Raw genomic sequence first — 18,192 nt, forward strand, 5'->3', positions numbered from 1 at the left:
AGATGGCCCAAGGACTTGGTCCCCTGCACCCATGTGGGAGACCTGAAAAACAATTCTAGGCTCCTGGCTTCAGATCAGCCCAGCCCTGGCTGTTGCAGCCATTTGGGGAGTGAACCAGCAGATAGAAGACCTCTCTCTATCTTCGTCTCTCTATAGCTCTCTCGCTCAGATAAATAAATAAAATCTTTAAAAAAAAAAATGCAACAGACTCAACAATGAAACTTCTTGGTAACCTACAGAAATAGTTACCCAAATGCAGAAAGTTTATATCAGCAATTAAAATAAAAAGGAAAGAACCTAAAGGTACCTATAAGCAAAATATTAAAAATTAAATACATTGAGGCCAGCGCTGTGGCACAGTGGTAAAAGCAGTGCCAGCATCCCATAAGGGTGCCAGTTGGAATCCTGGCTGCTCTGCTTCCAATTCAGCTCTCTGTTATGGCTTGGGAAAGCAGTGGAAGATGGCTCAAGTGCTTAGGCTCTATACACACATGGGAGACCAGGAAGAAGCTCCTGGCTTCTGGCTTGGCTTCTGGCTTTGGATTGGCCCAGCGGATGGAAGATTGCTCTTTCTGCCTCTCTGTAACTCTGCCTTTCCAATAAATAAACAAATCTTTTTTAAAAAGTACCATTGAATACTTTGCTAATGTTGTTAAAAATAATGAGCTGGAGGAGTTCAAAGAAAAAGATGTAAAAGTACCCTATATTGTTAAATAAAAAAGTAGTTACAAAACAATAGAAAATTGCCCCATTTATGTTTAAAACAAAACAACCCAAAAAAGAACCAAGTCAAACTTTGTATGTGAACAAGTACACACACAGAGATATCTTGATTTCTATAAGCACAATTGTTAACAGTTATAATAAAGTATGAGAAGATACTGATTTGGGGATACAAGTGCTTTTGGTTTTCTTGTAACAACAAAATTTTCTAGTTTATTTCCCTTTTACCTGCCTGCACCTTCTTTACTCTCAAAATTCAAACCTGCCTTCTACTGAAAAGGCAAAGCCAAAGGTGAACACTCAGTTTCCAGTCCCTGTCCTTCCTGTCTCCATCCTGACTGACCCCCCTTTCTAAAATTAATTTTAAGATTCATCTATTCATTTGAGAGTCAGAGTTACAGTAACAAAGGAAGAGAAAGAGAGAGGAGGGTGATCTTCCATCTATTGGTTCATTCCCCAAATGGCCTTAATGACCAGGGCTGGGCCAGGCCAAAGCCAGGAGCTCCCATGTGGGTGCAGGGGCCCAAGGACTTGGACCATCTTCTACTGCTATCCCAGGTGCATTAGCATGGAACTGCATTGGACGTGGAGCAGCCGGGACATGAACAGATGCCTATCTGAACTGATGCCCATATGGGATGCGGTGCTTGTGGCTTAACCTGCTGTACCACAGTGCCAGCTCCCTCTTTATTGTCTTTAAAAAGAGAAAACTCTGCTTCTGGACAAACTGATCTCTAGCCATGTTCTTTTTTTTTTTTTTAAGGATTTTTTTTTAATAAAATGATTTATTTTATTTATTTGAAAGACAAGTTACAGAGAGAGGTAGAAACAGAGAGAAAGGTCTTTTATCTGCTAGTTCACTCCTCAGATAACCACAATGGCCAGAGCTGCGCCGATCCAAAGCCAGGAGCCAGGAGCTTCTTCTGGGTCTCCCATGTGGGTGCAGGGGCCCAAGGTCTTGGCCATCTTCTACAGCTATCCCAGGCCATAGCAGAGAGCTGGATCGGAAGTGGAGCAGCCGGGTCTTGAACCAGCAGCCATCTGGGATGCCAGTGCTTCCGGCCAGGGTGTTAATCCACTGCGCCACAGCGCAGGCTCCTAGCCATGTTCTTAAAATCAGCTTCTGTGGAATATCCTGTATCAATTTCCTCTCTTCTTAAGATTGATTTATTTACAAAGCAAAGTTACAGAGCAAGAGGGAGAGTAGTAAGGGATAGGTAGAAGCAGAGAGAATCCTCCATCTGCTGGTTCACTCCCTAAATGGCCACAATGGCCAGGCCAAAGCCAAGCACTTCCTCTCATGTAGTGATAAAGGTCCAAGCATTTGGGCCACCTTCTGTTGCCTTCCCTGGTGCAGCAGCAGGGAGCTGGTTCCGATGTGGAGCAGCTGGGACGCAATCAGCACATACATGGGATGCCACTGTCGCAGGTGCAGTTTAATCTGCGGGGCCACAGCACTGGTCCCTGTCTGTTTTCTTTCTTTTTCAAATTCTTCCTACCACATCTACCAACATGCCCAGAGCAGAAAACGCCTTCCTTTAGGGTCAAACTTCTGGAAAGAGAGGTCTTTGTTACCTTGACTGCTACACCTTCCAACCACACCCCTGTGCTCTTGTTAGGGTCTTAAACACTTACCAATGGTCAAATACAATGACTAGAAAACAAAAAAAACCACTTGAGTATTATGTATCATTTGAAATCTTTTTTCTTACTCAAACATATATAAGGAATTTCTCCATATAATTCTATTTTTTGGTCCCTTTTCTTCTCCTTTTACAACTTCCTATAGCAATCTTATCCTCTTGCAATCCTTTGAAAACTATTTTGTAAAAACAGACTTTCTTCTGAGATCTACAGCCATGTTTTCCTAATTCCCAGTACCATGACCTCAACGTTTCCCAAGGTACTCTTCCCACAACCTGCTGCTCCTTCACTAGTCCATATTTCATTCAGCTAACTCCTCATGCACGACTGATCATAACTGATTCCAGTCAGTTTACTCCCCCCAAACGTATTTCATTCCTTTACTGCCTTAGTTAAGCAAAAGATTGTTTTCAAAAAATAAAACCGATCATTTCCTTCTCTGTTTCAATTTTTTTAAACTTTTTCTTGAAACACTCTTCAAACTTTCAAAAAAGTTCTATGTACAACACCCACATTTTTTTCTCCTTTGAGGGTAAGTTGTCTTAATACACTTGGTTGCTTTCATGTGAACTTCTTACAAGCAACATTCTCCATGTGTTATTTATATGCTGCTGCATTACAAATTGGCCCAAACTTAGCACTTTAAAACTACAAATGTTTAATATCTCACACGGTTTCTGAGGGTCGGAATCTGGGAGCAGCTTAACTGTGATTTGGCTCAGGAATCCTGTGAGGTTGCACTCAGAACTTTTAGCTGGGCCTGTGTCTCTGACGACTTAACAGAGGCTGGAGGATCAGTGTCCAAGTGGCTCACTCCGCTCACATACTGATCTTGGTTCCTCGCTGGCTGTTCTGTTTCTTACCCCAAGGGCCACTCAATTGAGAGCTTAAATGTCCCCACAATACGGCAGACAACTTGCCCCAAGCCAGTGATTCAATGGAGGGCAAAGAGGAACTTGCAGTGCCTTTTTATGACCTATTCTCCAAAGATGTCAACCATCACTTCCACTTTACCTGTTACAAGTGAATCGCTAAGTTCAGCCCAAACTCTAGGGGAACGAAATTAGGCTTTGTCTCTTGAAGGGAAAAGGATCAATGAATTTGTGTATTACATTCTTAAAACTACCACACTCCTACTGAACCATAATACAATCATGAATATCAGGAAATTAACAGATATATTACTACCATCTTACTGTTCAGATCTAGTACAAGTTTCTGCATTTGAACCAACAATGCCCTCTACAGAAATGGGATCCATATGAGAATTATGTTCTATATTTAGTTGTCACGTGTCTTAAGTCTCCATCAATCTAGAACATTTCCTCTTTACTTGATGATCATACCTTGACAGTTTTGAAAAGTATAGGCTAGTTTTTGTAGTGAATATCCATCCTATGGTTTGAAATTCTTGGTTGACTCCTGATTCAATCTGGGTTATGCATCCTTGATAGGAATAGCAGCTGTTGTTACATCCTGTCCCGTTGTACATAATTTCGGTTTGTCCCATAACCGGCGGGGTTCACTTTCATCCCCTGACTCAGGTGATGTCTACGAGGCTTATGCACAATAAAGTTACTCACATCCCTTTGTGATTCCTGCTACTTTTCTAGTTTCATCTCCTATCACTGTGTCTCTAGTCTCTCGTCCTGCACTGTGCAGCTGCTAGCCACCTGGGACTGCTGAGAACCTGAACTATGTCTCAAAGGTTTCCCTTTGAAATGCCTTTTATTTTATATAAATTATATACTCCTTTCCTTGGAATATGTGTCTAATGTAACCAAGAATTTCCCTTTAAGACTTCTGTAAAGGCATGTTTGGAAGGAAAACCTTTAATTTGTCAAGATCAATCATATCGGGGCTGGTGCTGTGGCATAGCAGGTAAAGCCGCTGCCTGCAGTGCCAGCATCCTATACAAGTTCAAGCCAGTTCAAGTCCCGGCTGCTTCACTTCCGATCTAGCTCTCTGCTATGGCCTGGAAAAGCAGAGGAAGATGGTCCAAGTCCTTGGGCCCCTGCACCCACGTGGGAGACCTGGAAGAAGCTCCTGGCTCCTGATTGGCTCAGCTCCAGCTGTTTTTGCCAATTGGGGAATGAACCAGCAGATGGAAGACCTCTCTCTCTCTCTCTCTCTGCCTCTCCTCTCTCTGTGTAACTCTGACTTTCAAATGAATAAATCTTTTAAAACAAATCAATCATATTTCTTTTTGACTATATTCTACTATTTAATTTTATTCTTTATCATAAAAGCTTGCCTTCCATGTCATCTATTCTATTCACAAATTTCTTGTTTCAGTAAGAACTGCCCTTATTTTTCCATGTTCTTTTAAGACGGTTTTTGTTGTTTTTGAGAAGCGCACAAGTGGGCCGGCATTGTGGCATAGTGGGAAGAGCCAGTTCCAATGCTGGCATCCCATATGGAAGCCAGTTCAAGTCCTAGCTGCTCCACTTCCGATCCAGCTCCATGCTAATGGCCTGCAAAAGCGGCAGAAGATGGCATAAGCGCTTGGGCTCCTGCCACCCAGGTGGGAGAGCAGAAGCAGCTCCTGATTCCTGACTTAGGCCTGGCACAGTACTGGCCATTGTGACCATTTGGGGAGTTGAACCAGTAGATAGAAGATATCTCTCTCTTTCTCTGTCTCTCACCCTCTTTCTGTAACTCTTTCAAATAAATAAACAAATCTTAAAAAAGACAAAGAAAAGAGAGAGAGAAGCAAACAGGCTCCCATCTTTGGTTCACTCCCCAAATCCTGAAATGGCCCCCACATGGGTAGCAGGAACCCAATTACTTGAACCATCACAGCTGAACTCCCAGGGTCTGCACTGGCAGGAAGTTGGAGTCAGGAGCCAGAACCAGGTATTGAACCCAGGTACTTTTATGTGGGTCACAAGCATTGTATCTGATAGGCTAACGCCACCCGCTCCATGTTTTAAAATTACTGTCCTACCCATAAATCAGCTCTTCAAAATTCAAGGAAATAGCACCTTCAGAAATGAACCTTTGATCTACTTCTCAACAGAAAAAGAGCGTTTGCTTTTCAAGCGTCCCAGATACATTCCTCTAAACTGCTTTCATAAGAAGCACAAAGCATAAAAATATCACAACCATCCCAGTTTTAAATAAAACTGACATGCACTTTCAGATTAAAAGTTAATGGGAATATGGCTTTTTCAGAATATAATAAAAGGAACACACTTTTAAACTGACACAAATGATCAAGCCAACACACTGCTGAAAATACTAACCCTGTATAAAAGCTGGTGTGAAAAGGTAGTGCTTACCTGCTCCATTCTTTTCATTTTTGGCTACAGCATTTGTTCGCTTTGGGGTGCGCTTCTGCTTCTTTGCCAGTAACCCACTGTTTCCATCACTTGGTCTTTTCTGGCCTGAAATATGAGGAAAGAGAGAATTTTAAAACAAAACAAAACAAGAGCAAGTATAATTTATTCATTATTCATTTGCCTACATTATTTCTATATATACAAAGACAAAAGAAAGAACAACAGTACCTGAAACCCTTAACAATAACTTTTGCATCCTATATGAGGGTACATTTTTTTCCTGAACAAACCTTACCCTTCTCTCTGCTCTCTCTCTCTTGAACGATTATACCACAGGGACCAGAGGCACCGCTGGCTTCAAACCCATTTGCTGACTCCCTGTCACAGAGACCTTCTTGAGATTCTTCCGCGATGCTGTCCACCTCGATCGTCATGTCGCTCTCACTTTTCACACTGCGGGACTCGTCTTGGCTGAGCGTCAGCGGTGAGGCCACCGAGGAGCTGGGCTGCATGGCAGGAGGCAGGCCCGGTGGCCCAGGGACCAGGGAGAGGGCCTCAGAGCTCTCGACGACCGCGTCCTCGACACCGGGCTTATCCTTCTCATCCAGGTCATCCAGATCGACTTCGTGGCACACCAAGGTCTCGGGCCCGATCAGAGGCATCGCCTCCTCCTCCTCCTTCAGCGGAGCCGGCGGGCTTTCCTCGGCCGGACGCTGCGATTTCTCACTGCCCAGTTCCTGCACGCACTGGTTCGATTCTGCTGTCAGTGACGGCATTCCTTCATGTTCGGTTTCAAAGTGCTGCTCAAATTTTACGTTTTTCATCCCTTCGGATCCGATACAGTCACTGGTCCTTTCTTGAGCAACGCTGTTTGCCACTTCCAGCCCATTCTCGACTCTGTTTTTTTTCTCTGGTGATGACTGTCCTAGTATTTTCCGTTTCAACTTCTTTTCCTTTCCACATGGGTCATTGTCATCCTCGGCGGCAGAGGAGAAGTTTTTACTGTCCAGTGAGGAAAATTCAAGGCTGTGGGCTTCTGGATGGGGCTCACTCCCGGCTTCATCCTGGCTTGATGATGAAATCTTGATCATTTCTAAAGAGAGGTCTTTTGTCTTGCTTCGTCGTCCCTTTCCTTTGGGGGATTTTTCTGCTTCTTTCTTCATTTCTTCTACTTGGTCTACTTTGTTTGCAAAAATCGGTACTATCTGTTCACTCTCTCCAACTTCTAACTTCAAGGTTTCCAATGGCTGCATCTGAGTCCTGTCGTTTTCTTTCAAGCTATGTGCAGCATGCTTTGGGTTTTCTTCCTCTAGTTTATCATCACTTAAGTGTTCATTTTTCTCCAGCTCTTCTTTGCTATCAGGAGAAAGTTCTTCATTTATCAAGTTCTTTTCTATTGGGTCTTCTGCTTCACTATCTGAGGAGCAAGAGTCTGGAAGAAGAACATTATTATACAGGTTTTCATCTCAATTATCAACGTAATTTCATAATAAACATCCTACCCAACATAAAAACAAAACCCTGCATCATTTACCTCTAAATATTGCCCGCAGATATAGATCATAATATTTGTGTTAAAAATTGGGGAGGGAATTTCAAATAAACTCTATGTGAAAATACATTATTACATCCTACGTCTGCAAGAGCTATTTTGTAATATCTGCTAGTATCACACTTAGACTACATTTAAAGAAAATCAAAGCACTGGTACTGATATACTCCATTAATATGTGAACTGTTTTGACTTAAGAATGTAGGCACTGGTTAATACATGTCATGGTTATTTTGTGTACCAAGAAAGGAACATGACATTCCACTTAAAAGAACTCTGGGAAGAAGAGATGTTAAAATGAGCAATGTGAATTTCCAAAACTTTAAACATCCTTTTCATGAATAGAGAAGAAAGTACAGGCAAATCATCTCCTTGAAAAAGAAGTGATTCCATTTAAATCAGGGAATATTTAAAAAAAACAGAATTCTAAGACCAAAATATAAAATTCTGCCCATATGGTACTCATATACTAAAGAAGTTCAAAAAGGCCAACACTGAATGAATTTTTTTAAGTAACAAGTTAGAAAAAGTTTTAGTTTGTAATTTTAACAGAAGCGAAATGTGGAGTTCATTTTTCTCATGTTTTAGAACACGTTGTCTGTGGTGGTTTAGTAAGGCTGTTACGGACAGCTCTGTAGGTTATACACTGGACACGGGCATGCCTGGGACATGAGGCATTTGTGTACTCTGACAACTTTCCAGTGGATGGCAGTGAAGAGGAAGGATGCCTCATCACCAATCTGCACACGAGCACCACGCGGCCTAACAGCAGGTCTGTGGTTCAGGATGGCTCTCTTCTTGAAGGGAGGGGAAGCAGACAAAGTAACAGCAGAACACAAAATGTTCACCCATGCTCGCCACAGTACAATAGTCTGTGCTCCCTTTAAACAGCAACATCTCAGCTGTATTGAAAGATCTTGGGCAAAAGACACTGAATTTACAGGAGATGAAGGTGCATGTTTTGAAGCAAAGTGTAGCATACAGGAGAATGCATGGATTGTCAATTGCTCCTTAATTAAAATAGAACATTTTAAAGATATTTATAAGAAAAGATTAGCCGGCACCGCAGCTCAATAGGCTAATCCGCCGCCTGTGGTGCTGGCACACCGGGTTCTAGTCCCAGTCGCTCCTCTTCCTGTCCGGCTCTCTGCTGTGGCCCGGGAGTGCAGTGGACGATGGCCCAAGTGCTTGGGCCCTGCACCCAATGGGAGACCAGGAGAAGTACCTGGCTCCTGGCTTCAGATCAGCGCAGTGCGCCGGCCGCAGCAGCCATTGAGGGGTGAACCAATGGAAGAGGAAGACCTTTCTCTTTCTGTCTGTCTCTCTCTCACTGTCCACTCTGCCTGTCAAAAAAAAAAAAAGATATTCCTTGGGGCTGGCACTGTGGGTTAATGCCCTGTCCTGAAGTGCCTGTATCCCATATGGGCGTTGGTTCGAGACCTGGTTGCTCTACTTCTATCCAGCACTCTGTTGTGAAAGCAGTAGAAGATGGCCCAAGTCCTTGGGTCCCTGCACCTGGGAGACCTTGAGGAAACTCCTGGCTCCTGGCTTTGGATCGGCACAGCTCTGGCCATTGTGCCCAATTGGGGAGTGAACCATTAGATGGAAGACCTCTCTCTCTGTGTGTGTGTGTGTAACTCTGACTTTCAAATAAATAAATCTTCAAAAAAAAAAAAAAGATATTCCTAAATGACAGTGTCACTAAATCGCAAATAAAAATATAGCCAACTGAACATTCTCTTCAGATTCCGCAGTTTAAATAACAAGAGATCAGAAACCTAGACAACTTACTGTGAGTCCCTGGATTACTGGTAGTTGTACTACAGTCTTGCGCTGCATGACAGCGTTTCAGTCAATGACAGACCATATACACGACGTGGTCCCATCAGGTTATGCCCCTAGTGACCTTGTAGCTATCTCAGTTCTGCACATTACTGCTTGCACCAGAACAGACTGGCCTACTGTGCTTCTCAGAGCGCATCCCTGTTAGGCGATGCATGGCTGCGTTGATATCATGGATTTTTAAGATCGGGGATCCTCAAAACTGAGCACCTTCCAGTGTATTTGACAGAGGGAATCTGCTTGGTACACTGCTGCGAGCATTTCTGGTACCTGATTTTCCTTCACTGTTCGCTGTCTTAGATAAGCCATACGGCATGCTTGACGACAGAGCGGATTTTAACGGCGGCCGTCCCCGTTTGGATTTCTGCCTCTCCTCGTCCCTCTCACTTTCTTCTTTATTCTGGGTAAAGAACACCGAAATGCATGAGAACGGTCAGCGTCTTAGGAGAAGCATTCACTATCCAAGGAAAACCACGACTCAAAGAAGGTTAGCTATTTTACATGTCAACTCCCAACCTGTTCTTAAAGGAGAACCAACAAGCTCTGTAACCTATTTTGTATTCGCAGGAATCGGCTGTTCTATGATTTGTAACACTGTGGTTACTTTGGGACGGTCAAAGTCATTGGATCGGGAAACCAGGCCGCTACTGGGCACTCCCGCTCTGCTCCTCATTGTCCCCTGCGGGAACGAAAGAGGTCAGCCACAGACAAAACACAGGGCAAAGCTCCAATGCAAAGGCTGGGAAGCCAGGGTGTGGGTGAGGGTGCAACTGGCCAGCAGGTATGCGTTTAAAAATTCAGTTCCCAGTATTTGAAAATCAGACTTCACATTAAATATATAATCAATTTTATATTTATATATAAACACGTACATACACATACATATACAGAGAACAGTCTTAAGTTCTAAAATCTGGGAAACCTGGGTCTGCATTCCCACAGCAGACTCCAGAAGACAGATGTGTCCTCCTGTCTGTCACCACCCATCCTTTTTTCCTCCTTCCTATCAAGCCCAAAGAGGCGTTTGACTTTGAGTCCCATGCTCTGGGGGGTTTGGTTTTCACCTTTCTGCAAACAATGGGGATAATGTTTTAGATTTTTACATTTTTAGTTCCTGGACTACAATAGAGAAAAATCACAATTATCCCAATAGACCCAAGATGATTACTTCAGTGAGAAAACAAGACTTATAGAAAAACAAAATGCCTTAAATGCAGATTACTAACTGAAAGAAGCCAATCCCAAAAGGTTATATATTGTATGAGTCCAACGATGTGATACTCTGGAAAAGGGAAAACTAGGGAGACAATTTAAAAAATAATAAAACAATGCTATGCAAAGGGTTGGGTGAGGGTGGCAGAGAGGAACAGGCAGAGCTCAGAGGATTTTTAGGGCAATGAAACTACTTTGTGAGATACAGTACTGGTGTATACATGATACTAGACGTGTGTCGAAACCCTTGGACCGTACAACACCAAGAGTGAACCCTAATGTAAACTGTGGACTCGGTGATGATACATCAGTGCAGGTTCATCAATTGTAAGAAAATTAAAAAAAAAGTACCACTCTGGGCAGGGGAGGTCTGTGCAGGTGTGGGGCAATGTAAATGGGAAATCTCCATACTTTCCCTTTAATTCTGCTGTGACCGAATTAAAACCGTTCTAACAAATGTCTTTAAAAAATACACACGATACAATTTGACTGTTTCTTGTACCTATCATAAAGGATATGAATCTATAAACATACTTTAGCTTTCTTCTTCTGTTTTTTCTTTGGTCCACCTTTGTCCAAAGGCCAGATTATCCTGTCAGCCTTCACCCATTCATCATACCTTAAAGGAAATATATAAAAATGTCAAAATGATGCTCTATTTGCAATGCATTCACCAAACAAAAACAGAGAGACAGACTAAAGAACCTGCTCCCACTGGAGGCAGAAATGTGAAGGGCATGGGTGCTGGTGTTCTGATCACATGGGCCAGCATCTGAGTGTACACCTACCACCAACGGGGAAAGGCAAGATAATTTTTTAGAGTTAGCAGGTTTATAGGGAGGTCTGCGTAAACTCTAAATAGATCTAAGGCTACTTGATCTGCTTTGCTTTCTGCAACTCCCACAGATCTGGGCTTGTAAGTATATACCGGACTACATTTCATTCTATTGAGTGATAATACTACAAAAATAAATCAGGTGGTGTATAACATGATTACCTCAGATTATTTTATCAAGTTCTTTTCAATTTTCTTCTCCTCCCCAGAACTCTCTCTAGCTTCTAGTATTTCCAATAAAATTTTATTTTGCACTATGTCACCTTTAAGACTGCAATTTTTTAGATATTTATATTTCCTTTCTTTTACCTAAGTTTATTCTATGCAGCTCAAGTTGAAAATGCTTCATTTCCGGGGCCGGTGCGTGGTGTAGCAGGTAAAGCCGCCCCCACGACGCCGGCATCCCATATGGGTGCCGGTTCATATCCTGGCTGCTCCACTTCCAATGCTGGAAAAGCAGTAGATGGCCCAAGTCCTTGGGCCCCTACACCTGCGTGGGAGACTGGAAGAAGCTCCTGGCTCCTAGATTCGGATGGGCTCAGCTCTGGCCATTGTGGCCAATTGGAGAGTGAACCAGTGGAGGGAAGATACCTCTCTCTCACTGCCTCGCCTTCTCGCTGTGTAACTCTGACTTTCAAATAAATAAATAAATCTTTAAAAAAGAAAAAGAAAACCCTTCATTTCCCTTTTACCTTTATTTAAACGATTGACTGACATCACTTTTGGATTTCAATAGTCAGTCCAAGTTACTAATCAGAAGTAAATAAGAAACTAACCTTTCTAGAACTGAATAACAGTTCTTACATTATGTAAATAAACAGGAATTTGTAGAATCCAATCAAAATCTCAAATCTGAACATGCAAGTGAGAAAACTATAGTCCTCATTTCAGAATATACCACGTTAATGGAAACCATACGGAAGTCATAATCTTGCTATGGAGATCAGTTATTGTGGAGACACACAAAGTAGGGATAAGGTTCCAACAGGCACAGTTTCAGTTGAAATAGTACCAAGATTACCTACACTATAGTCTGAAAAGTATCTGCTGCTCGATTAACTCAAGATCTAAAGCTTGTCAAACAAAACTGGCTAAAGATATTGTACCATGCTTTTAAGTATCTGTACTTTATTACTTTATTTAGAAATATTCATTCATGGGGTGGGTGGCAAAGTGGCATAGTAGGTTAAGCCTACTATGTGGTGCCAGCATCCCATATGAGAGCCAGTTCAAGTCCCAGCTGCACCACTTCCAATCTAGCTATCTGCTAACAGCCTGGGAAAACAGTGGAAGATGACCCAAGTGCTGGGGCCCCTGCACCCATGTGGGAGACCTCGAAGAAGCTCCTGGCTCCTAGCTTCAGAACAGCCCAGTTCCGGCTGTTGCACCCATCTGGAGAGGAAACCAGCAAATGGAAGACCTTACTGTTTGTCGCTCGCTCTCTTTCTGTAACTCTGCCTCTCAAATAAATAAATCAATTTTTAAGAAAAATATAAAAATCACCTTCAACAAAAATAGTATAATGAAAAAAAAATTAAATATTCATTCATTTGGACACTTGCTGAGTGTCCACTAGTGCACCAGGAAGTATGCAGAGGATAATAAAGAAAGAAAGGCGCCTTCTCTCATGCGACTCACAGACACAAAGCAAAATTAAGCATAGCCTAGTATGGGCATTAGAATTATATACCTTACCCAGGGCCAAGGAAGAAAGAAGTAACTCCCAAACCCCAAAATTCCATAGGCACCATCAGAGAGAAGCCAGAAGCAAAGGTCTGGTCTACAGTATCCCCGACAAAGTGGTGCCACACATAGGTACTTCTAGCACTAAGCCTGTCAATCAAGGGTAGTCCCAGCTTTCCTAATTAGAGACCAGGCCTCCCCACCCCGCCCCATCACCCTTGCACTCGCTCTTGTGTTAGAAATCCAACTAAATTTTTAAAGAACTGCAGTGGTTCTATCTCAATGAAGAGGTTGTAATTGTACCAGTTTTAGGAATTTGGAAGGCTAACAAAGACCACGGTTCTAACAAGATAACCAGTTAGGGATCTGAGCATATAGTAAGTGACTATTGAGAAAAGTCACAAAGTAAACACTAACAAGATGAGCAAGGGCATAGGCATTTGACACAGGAGTTAAGACACCACTCGGGACACCTGTTTCCCGTATCAGAGTACCTGGGTTTGAGTCTCAGCTCCATTCCTATTTCCAGCCTCCTAACGCACACCCCAGGAAGCAGTGTGATGGCTGAGGTATCCGAGTCCCTGTCACCCGTGCAGGAGACTCAACTGAGTCCCAGGTTCCCAATTTTGGCCTGGCCCAGCCCTACTCTGGCTGTTGTGGTATTCTAGGGAGGAAACTAATGAATGGCTCACTCTACCTGTCTGTCTCTCAGCCTTTCAAATAAATATAAAAACAGCAACAACAGCAATTTTTAAAAAAAGAGCAGCAAGAAGCATGACAGGAAGGGGACATTCTGGAGAGCAGAATAGAAACACAGGCAGATGGTACCTGAGAGTGGGTGGTTGTAAACTCAAAAGATCTGAGGGGAAAGGAGGGCTTTAAGGTGCTGCAAATACAAAAATGAGGGCACCTGAAAAAGCTGGTGGGAAAATAGAATTAAAAATTAACTTTAGGGCCAGCATTGTGGCATAGTGGGTAAAGGGGCTTCTTGCAATGCAGGATCCCATATAGGAAATGTGTTAAGTCCCAGCCGCTCCACTTCCCATCCAGCTCCCTGCTAATGCACCTGGGAAAGCAGCAGAAGATGGCCTAAGTGCTTAGGCTCCTGTACCCATGCGGAAGACCCAAAAGATGCTCCGGGCTCCTGGCTTCAGTTTGGTCCAGCCCTGGACATTGTGGCCTTCTGGGGAGCGAGCCAGTGGATGGAAGATCTCTATCTGTTCCTTTAACTCTGCCTGTCAAACAAATTTATTAGTTAAAGCGACACAGAGGTGGGGGGTATTTTCCATCCGCTGGTTCACTCCCCAGATGGCCACAATGGTGGAAGTTGGACCAATTTGAACCCAGGAGCCAGGAGCCAGGAGCTTCTTGCGGGTCTCCCACGTGAGTGCAGGGGCACAAGGACTTGAGCTATCTTCTACTGCTTTCCCAGGCCATAGCAGAGAGCTGGATCGGAAGTGTAGTAGCTGGGACTCAAACTGGCACTCATATGGGATGCCGGCACTGCAGGTGGTGGCTTTACCCACTACGCCACAGTGCCGGCCTAATAAAATAAAACTGAAAACATTTTTTTCACTCGCTATAAAACCATTTTTGAAGTCTACATAGTTCTTTTCGTAAGATGCATTTCATGAACGTTTTGAAGATCCCTTATATGCATGGATTTCAAAACTTTGTGTACCAAAACAAACTTATCTTTCTATTCCATTTTTTTTAAAGGATATATTTATTTATTTGAAAGGCAGAGTTACAGAAAGGTAGAGGCAGAGTTGGGGGACACAGAGGTTTTCCATCTGCTGGCTTACTCCCCAAATGGCTGCAATGGCTGGAGCTGGGCTGATACAAAGCCAAGAGTTTGGAACTTCTTCTGGGTCTCCCATGTGGGTGCAGGGACCCAAGCACTTGGTCCATCTTTCACTGCTTTTCCAGGCATATTAGCAGAATGCTGGATTGGAAGTAGAGCAGCCAGGACTTGAATCAGTGCCCATATCGGATGCTAGTAGATGCTGGCTTTACCCACTATGCCAACAGCGCCAGCCCCTCAATTCCACTTTTATGAACATTTTAAAGTACTCTCATATAGTGACTAAGAGTTGGCAAACACAGTCTTTTCCTCCTGAATTCAACAGTCCATGGTAAACAGAAAAGAAATTTCAAAGCTGTATGTGCTAGTCATTAAATCCATACCCTTTAAAGATGAGATGAAAGAAGCCAAATGCTCCTCACAGAAGAAAGCTGTTACCATGCACCGAGCACTCAATCAATGCAGGTATCGCTCGAAGCACTCCGGCACGTTAGAACAGGTGTTACTGCTAGTGTACGCTGTCACTATAAAATAGGACTTCATTTTCCCTAATACAGCGGTAAGGGAGCTGAATCATAACAGAGCACACATCTAGGATACAGGGACGCTCCAGAGCAGTCTGGCTCCCAGTAAGCACAGAACAGCTGGAGACTTAACACACGGGGCTTCCTAAAGAAAACAAGCAGCAGCCCCTGCCATCCAGGAACTGGCCTGCTGTCAGTCTGACACTCAGAACTAAAGCCACGCTGCCCTCCTGTTGAATGTGAACAACTTCGCAGAGCATCATCAGACATACCTCCTCTGTGACCCAGATGGATCAAAACCAAACCACCACCACTCCCTAACCACGTCTGAACACAGGAGAAACGGGAACACGGTTTGAGCCTCGGAAATGACAAAATACTCTTTTTTCTCTTAATAGAAGTAACTGTTGTCTCTTCCAATTACAGCATTAACCTTGATCTAGTATCCTAATCATAAAATTACCCTGAGCACCCAGACAGGATCCAATTTAGCAAAGTCTTACTTCCTTAAATTCTCCCTCAAGTCACTTAACAGAAGCTCAAGACCAAGTGTTTCCTAACATTTAAAAAATTAGTTAGCCAACTTAGAGTTATTACAGTGTTTGGCACAGGCATGGCCTCTGAATGAAACAAACGCTTGTACAGTTGGGAACTGCTGGCCTGAAATACATATCTGCAGAACCTCAGGCCATCCCTGTTCCCAGAGTTGGTGCCCTGAGCTTTTACTCATTCATCCAACATCTTCTTAATGAGGAGCCTCTTGTTCCCCATGCTGTGTGTAAATGAGTAATAAACTCAACTTGCTATAGCTACCCATGGGATCCTGGTGGTCTGTGACTGGAAGTACTGACATACCTAGTAAAACAGTGTCAAAGTCTTGGGAAGTTCAAAATCAAAATGTGTTCTGAAAACCAACACCTACACATGCGTGTGCGTGTGTGTACACACACATTTATTTTAGTCCTGTAATACATTACATTGACCTTTTTGAACCACTGAAAAAATTTGATAATAAGAAAATAACTCCTTGCTTACCTGACATTCCATCCATAATAATGCACCAAGTATAAAACTTCCCCATCATCAATTTCAGTGCTTTTAATGCTGGCTTCATAGATTTTCTGAGTCTTGCCTCGTCCGTATTTCACTTTCACTTTGGTTCCCGTTAGGCAGGGCTCCATGTCTTCCTCACCTTCTTCCCCTTCAGAGTCACACTTGCTTTCAGTGTCTTCCCTGCAGTAAGTTACAATATTGATAACAACGCCACAAGGAACTTAATGGAGAACAAAATAATATTTGCAAAAAAATAAATAAATAAATCCAAGGTGTAGAGTAGTCACAGCCTAAGTGTTACCTTGGTAACATGTCAGTGGAGGAGGAGAAGAAGGAGGAGAAGGAGAAGAATCTTATGGGACTTGCTATGCAATGGCGCACTGCAGAGAAGTGAACCTGCACTTGTTAAAGCTGATCAATAATCACAGTTAGTGACCATGTGCAGTCCAATAAATCACTTTTGGTAAAACAAAAATAAGAACAATACACTCTGAAAAAGTCTTCAGGATTCACACATCCTTGAAAATGAAAATGACCTGAAGAGATTTTGTAACTTCCTGCAACTCAGTTACTCTGAGTCTACTTTACTACTCGTTGCCACTCAGAACAAGTCTTAGCAGGACCAGCTTTTTGAGTGGGCAAAATGGCTATCATTTCCCTTAAGCTAGCTGTATTTAAAGGGTTCCCTACCCTAACAAAAACATTATTAGATGTTTGTTTCACATGCCAAAACTATAGGATAGCAGAGGGAGAATAAAGCTTTGCAAATGGTGTGTCGACTGCTCCTGTTTGCTCATCTTACATCAGCTTGTCTTTGTTCTGATACCCATGGATAAGGAAGATTCACACAGGAAGCTCCAATGACATTGCTAATATCTTTATGGTAAAGCATTCTGTACGGAGCCTACAAGGATTCAGAACAGAACTGCATCAAAGATAATTCTAGTGCCATGAGAGCTTTAAAAGCTAAAGAGGAAGCACTGTGCTCCATAATAATTATAGGGCATCATTTCAGTGGCCCCAGGGACTACACATGAAGCTCTGACCATGAGTTTACAGTGGGAATGTTTTCTCTCTTGGACATCTTCCAATAACAGCCCAAGATAATCTCAAATCACTGAGAAAAATGACTTAAAATGGGAATCTTCAGATAAGCGCCCCCAGGCCAAGACTCGTGCTATCGAATGAGAATAGACTTTTGGGTGTCTGCATACTCAATTTTTAAGTCTCTTTAAACCACGTTATTTATATACACAGATGTATTATGGATTATATATACTTTATAATATATATGTTTTGGTGCTTATTTTTCACAAAATTTCAAACTATAATGAGGTCCTACTTTTTAAGCAGTTAATCTTTGCTTTTGTCTAAATATATAAAATACTACAACTCGTATCATTACATTCAATTCCTATTATTTCGTCCTACTTCTAATCCCAATTATATTCTAGTATAGAACTTTGTTTTATTCTCTAACCAAGTTCAGATGTAATTGTGATGGTTCCTGTATATATTTGTATTGAGTCATATTATTTTCAAATATTCCTATTTTTGCAAATATTTAACCTAACAAAAGTTAATTTTCATAAAGATATCAGCCACTAGCTGAATGTGGCAGGCTACTTTTCCCAAACTGCCTTAACAATTCAGATTTCTGGAAAATGCAGCATCACATAACAATTTAAAAACTTCGGAAAGACAGCTTCTATTGCAAGTGCTATCATTTATTTACAATGCATTTAAGAAATATCTAAAATTAGTAAATCCAGGGACTGGTGCTGTGGTGTAGCAGGTTAAGCCGCTGTCTGGAGCGCCGGCCTCCACACTGATCCAGCTCCTTGCTAATGTGCCTGGGAAAGCAGAAGATGGCCCTTGTGGGAGACCCAGATGAAGCTCCTGGCTTCAGCCATCTGGGATGGGAACCAGTGGATGTGAGATCTCTCTCTCTCCCTCTCCCTTTGTCTATCCCTCTTCTCTCTGTAACTCTTTTAAATTAATAAATAAATCTTTAAAAATAAATACATTGAATTAATAAA

General features: G+C 42.5%; 2 protein-coding genes across 6 annotated transcripts in view; one reads left to right on the top strand and one right to left on the bottom strand.

Annotated features, from left to right (window-relative positions):
* TIMM9 (translocase of inner mitochondrial membrane 9) overlaps positions 1 to 18,192 on the top strand; it is a 75,422-nt gene that overhangs the window by 39,258 nt on the left and 17,972 nt on the right. The window lies entirely within an intron of this gene.
* The window catches only part of ARID4A (AT-rich interaction domain 4A), an 82,620-nt gene that overhangs the window by 9,035 nt on the left and 55,393 nt on the right, over positions 1 to 18,192 (bottom strand). For all 4 annotated transcript variants that reach the window (XM_089309647.1, XM_051822211.3, XM_089309648.1 and 1 more), the window contains 5 exons: positions 16,136 to 16,333; positions 10,789 to 10,873; positions 9,313 to 9,442; positions 5,944 to 7,080; positions 5,649 to 5,753 (listed from right to left, as the gene is read on the bottom strand). In XM_089309647.1, coding sequence (XP_089165773.1) covers positions 5,649 to 5,753; positions 5,944 to 7,080; positions 9,313 to 9,442; positions 10,789 to 10,873; positions 16,136 to 16,333 — 1,655 coding nt within the window. The remainder of the gene's footprint in view (positions 1 to 5,648; positions 5,754 to 5,943; positions 7,081 to 9,312; positions 9,443 to 10,788; positions 10,874 to 16,135; positions 16,334 to 18,192) is intronic.

The sequence above is a fragment of the Oryctolagus cuniculus genome, chromosome 12 (assembly GCF_051225735.1).
Source record: "Oryctolagus cuniculus isolate XC-2025 breed Fujian yellow rabbit chromosome 12, ASM5122573v1, whole genome shotgun sequence".
NCBI classification, from domain to species: domain Eukaryota; kingdom Metazoa; phylum Chordata; class Mammalia; order Lagomorpha; family Leporidae; genus Oryctolagus; species Oryctolagus cuniculus.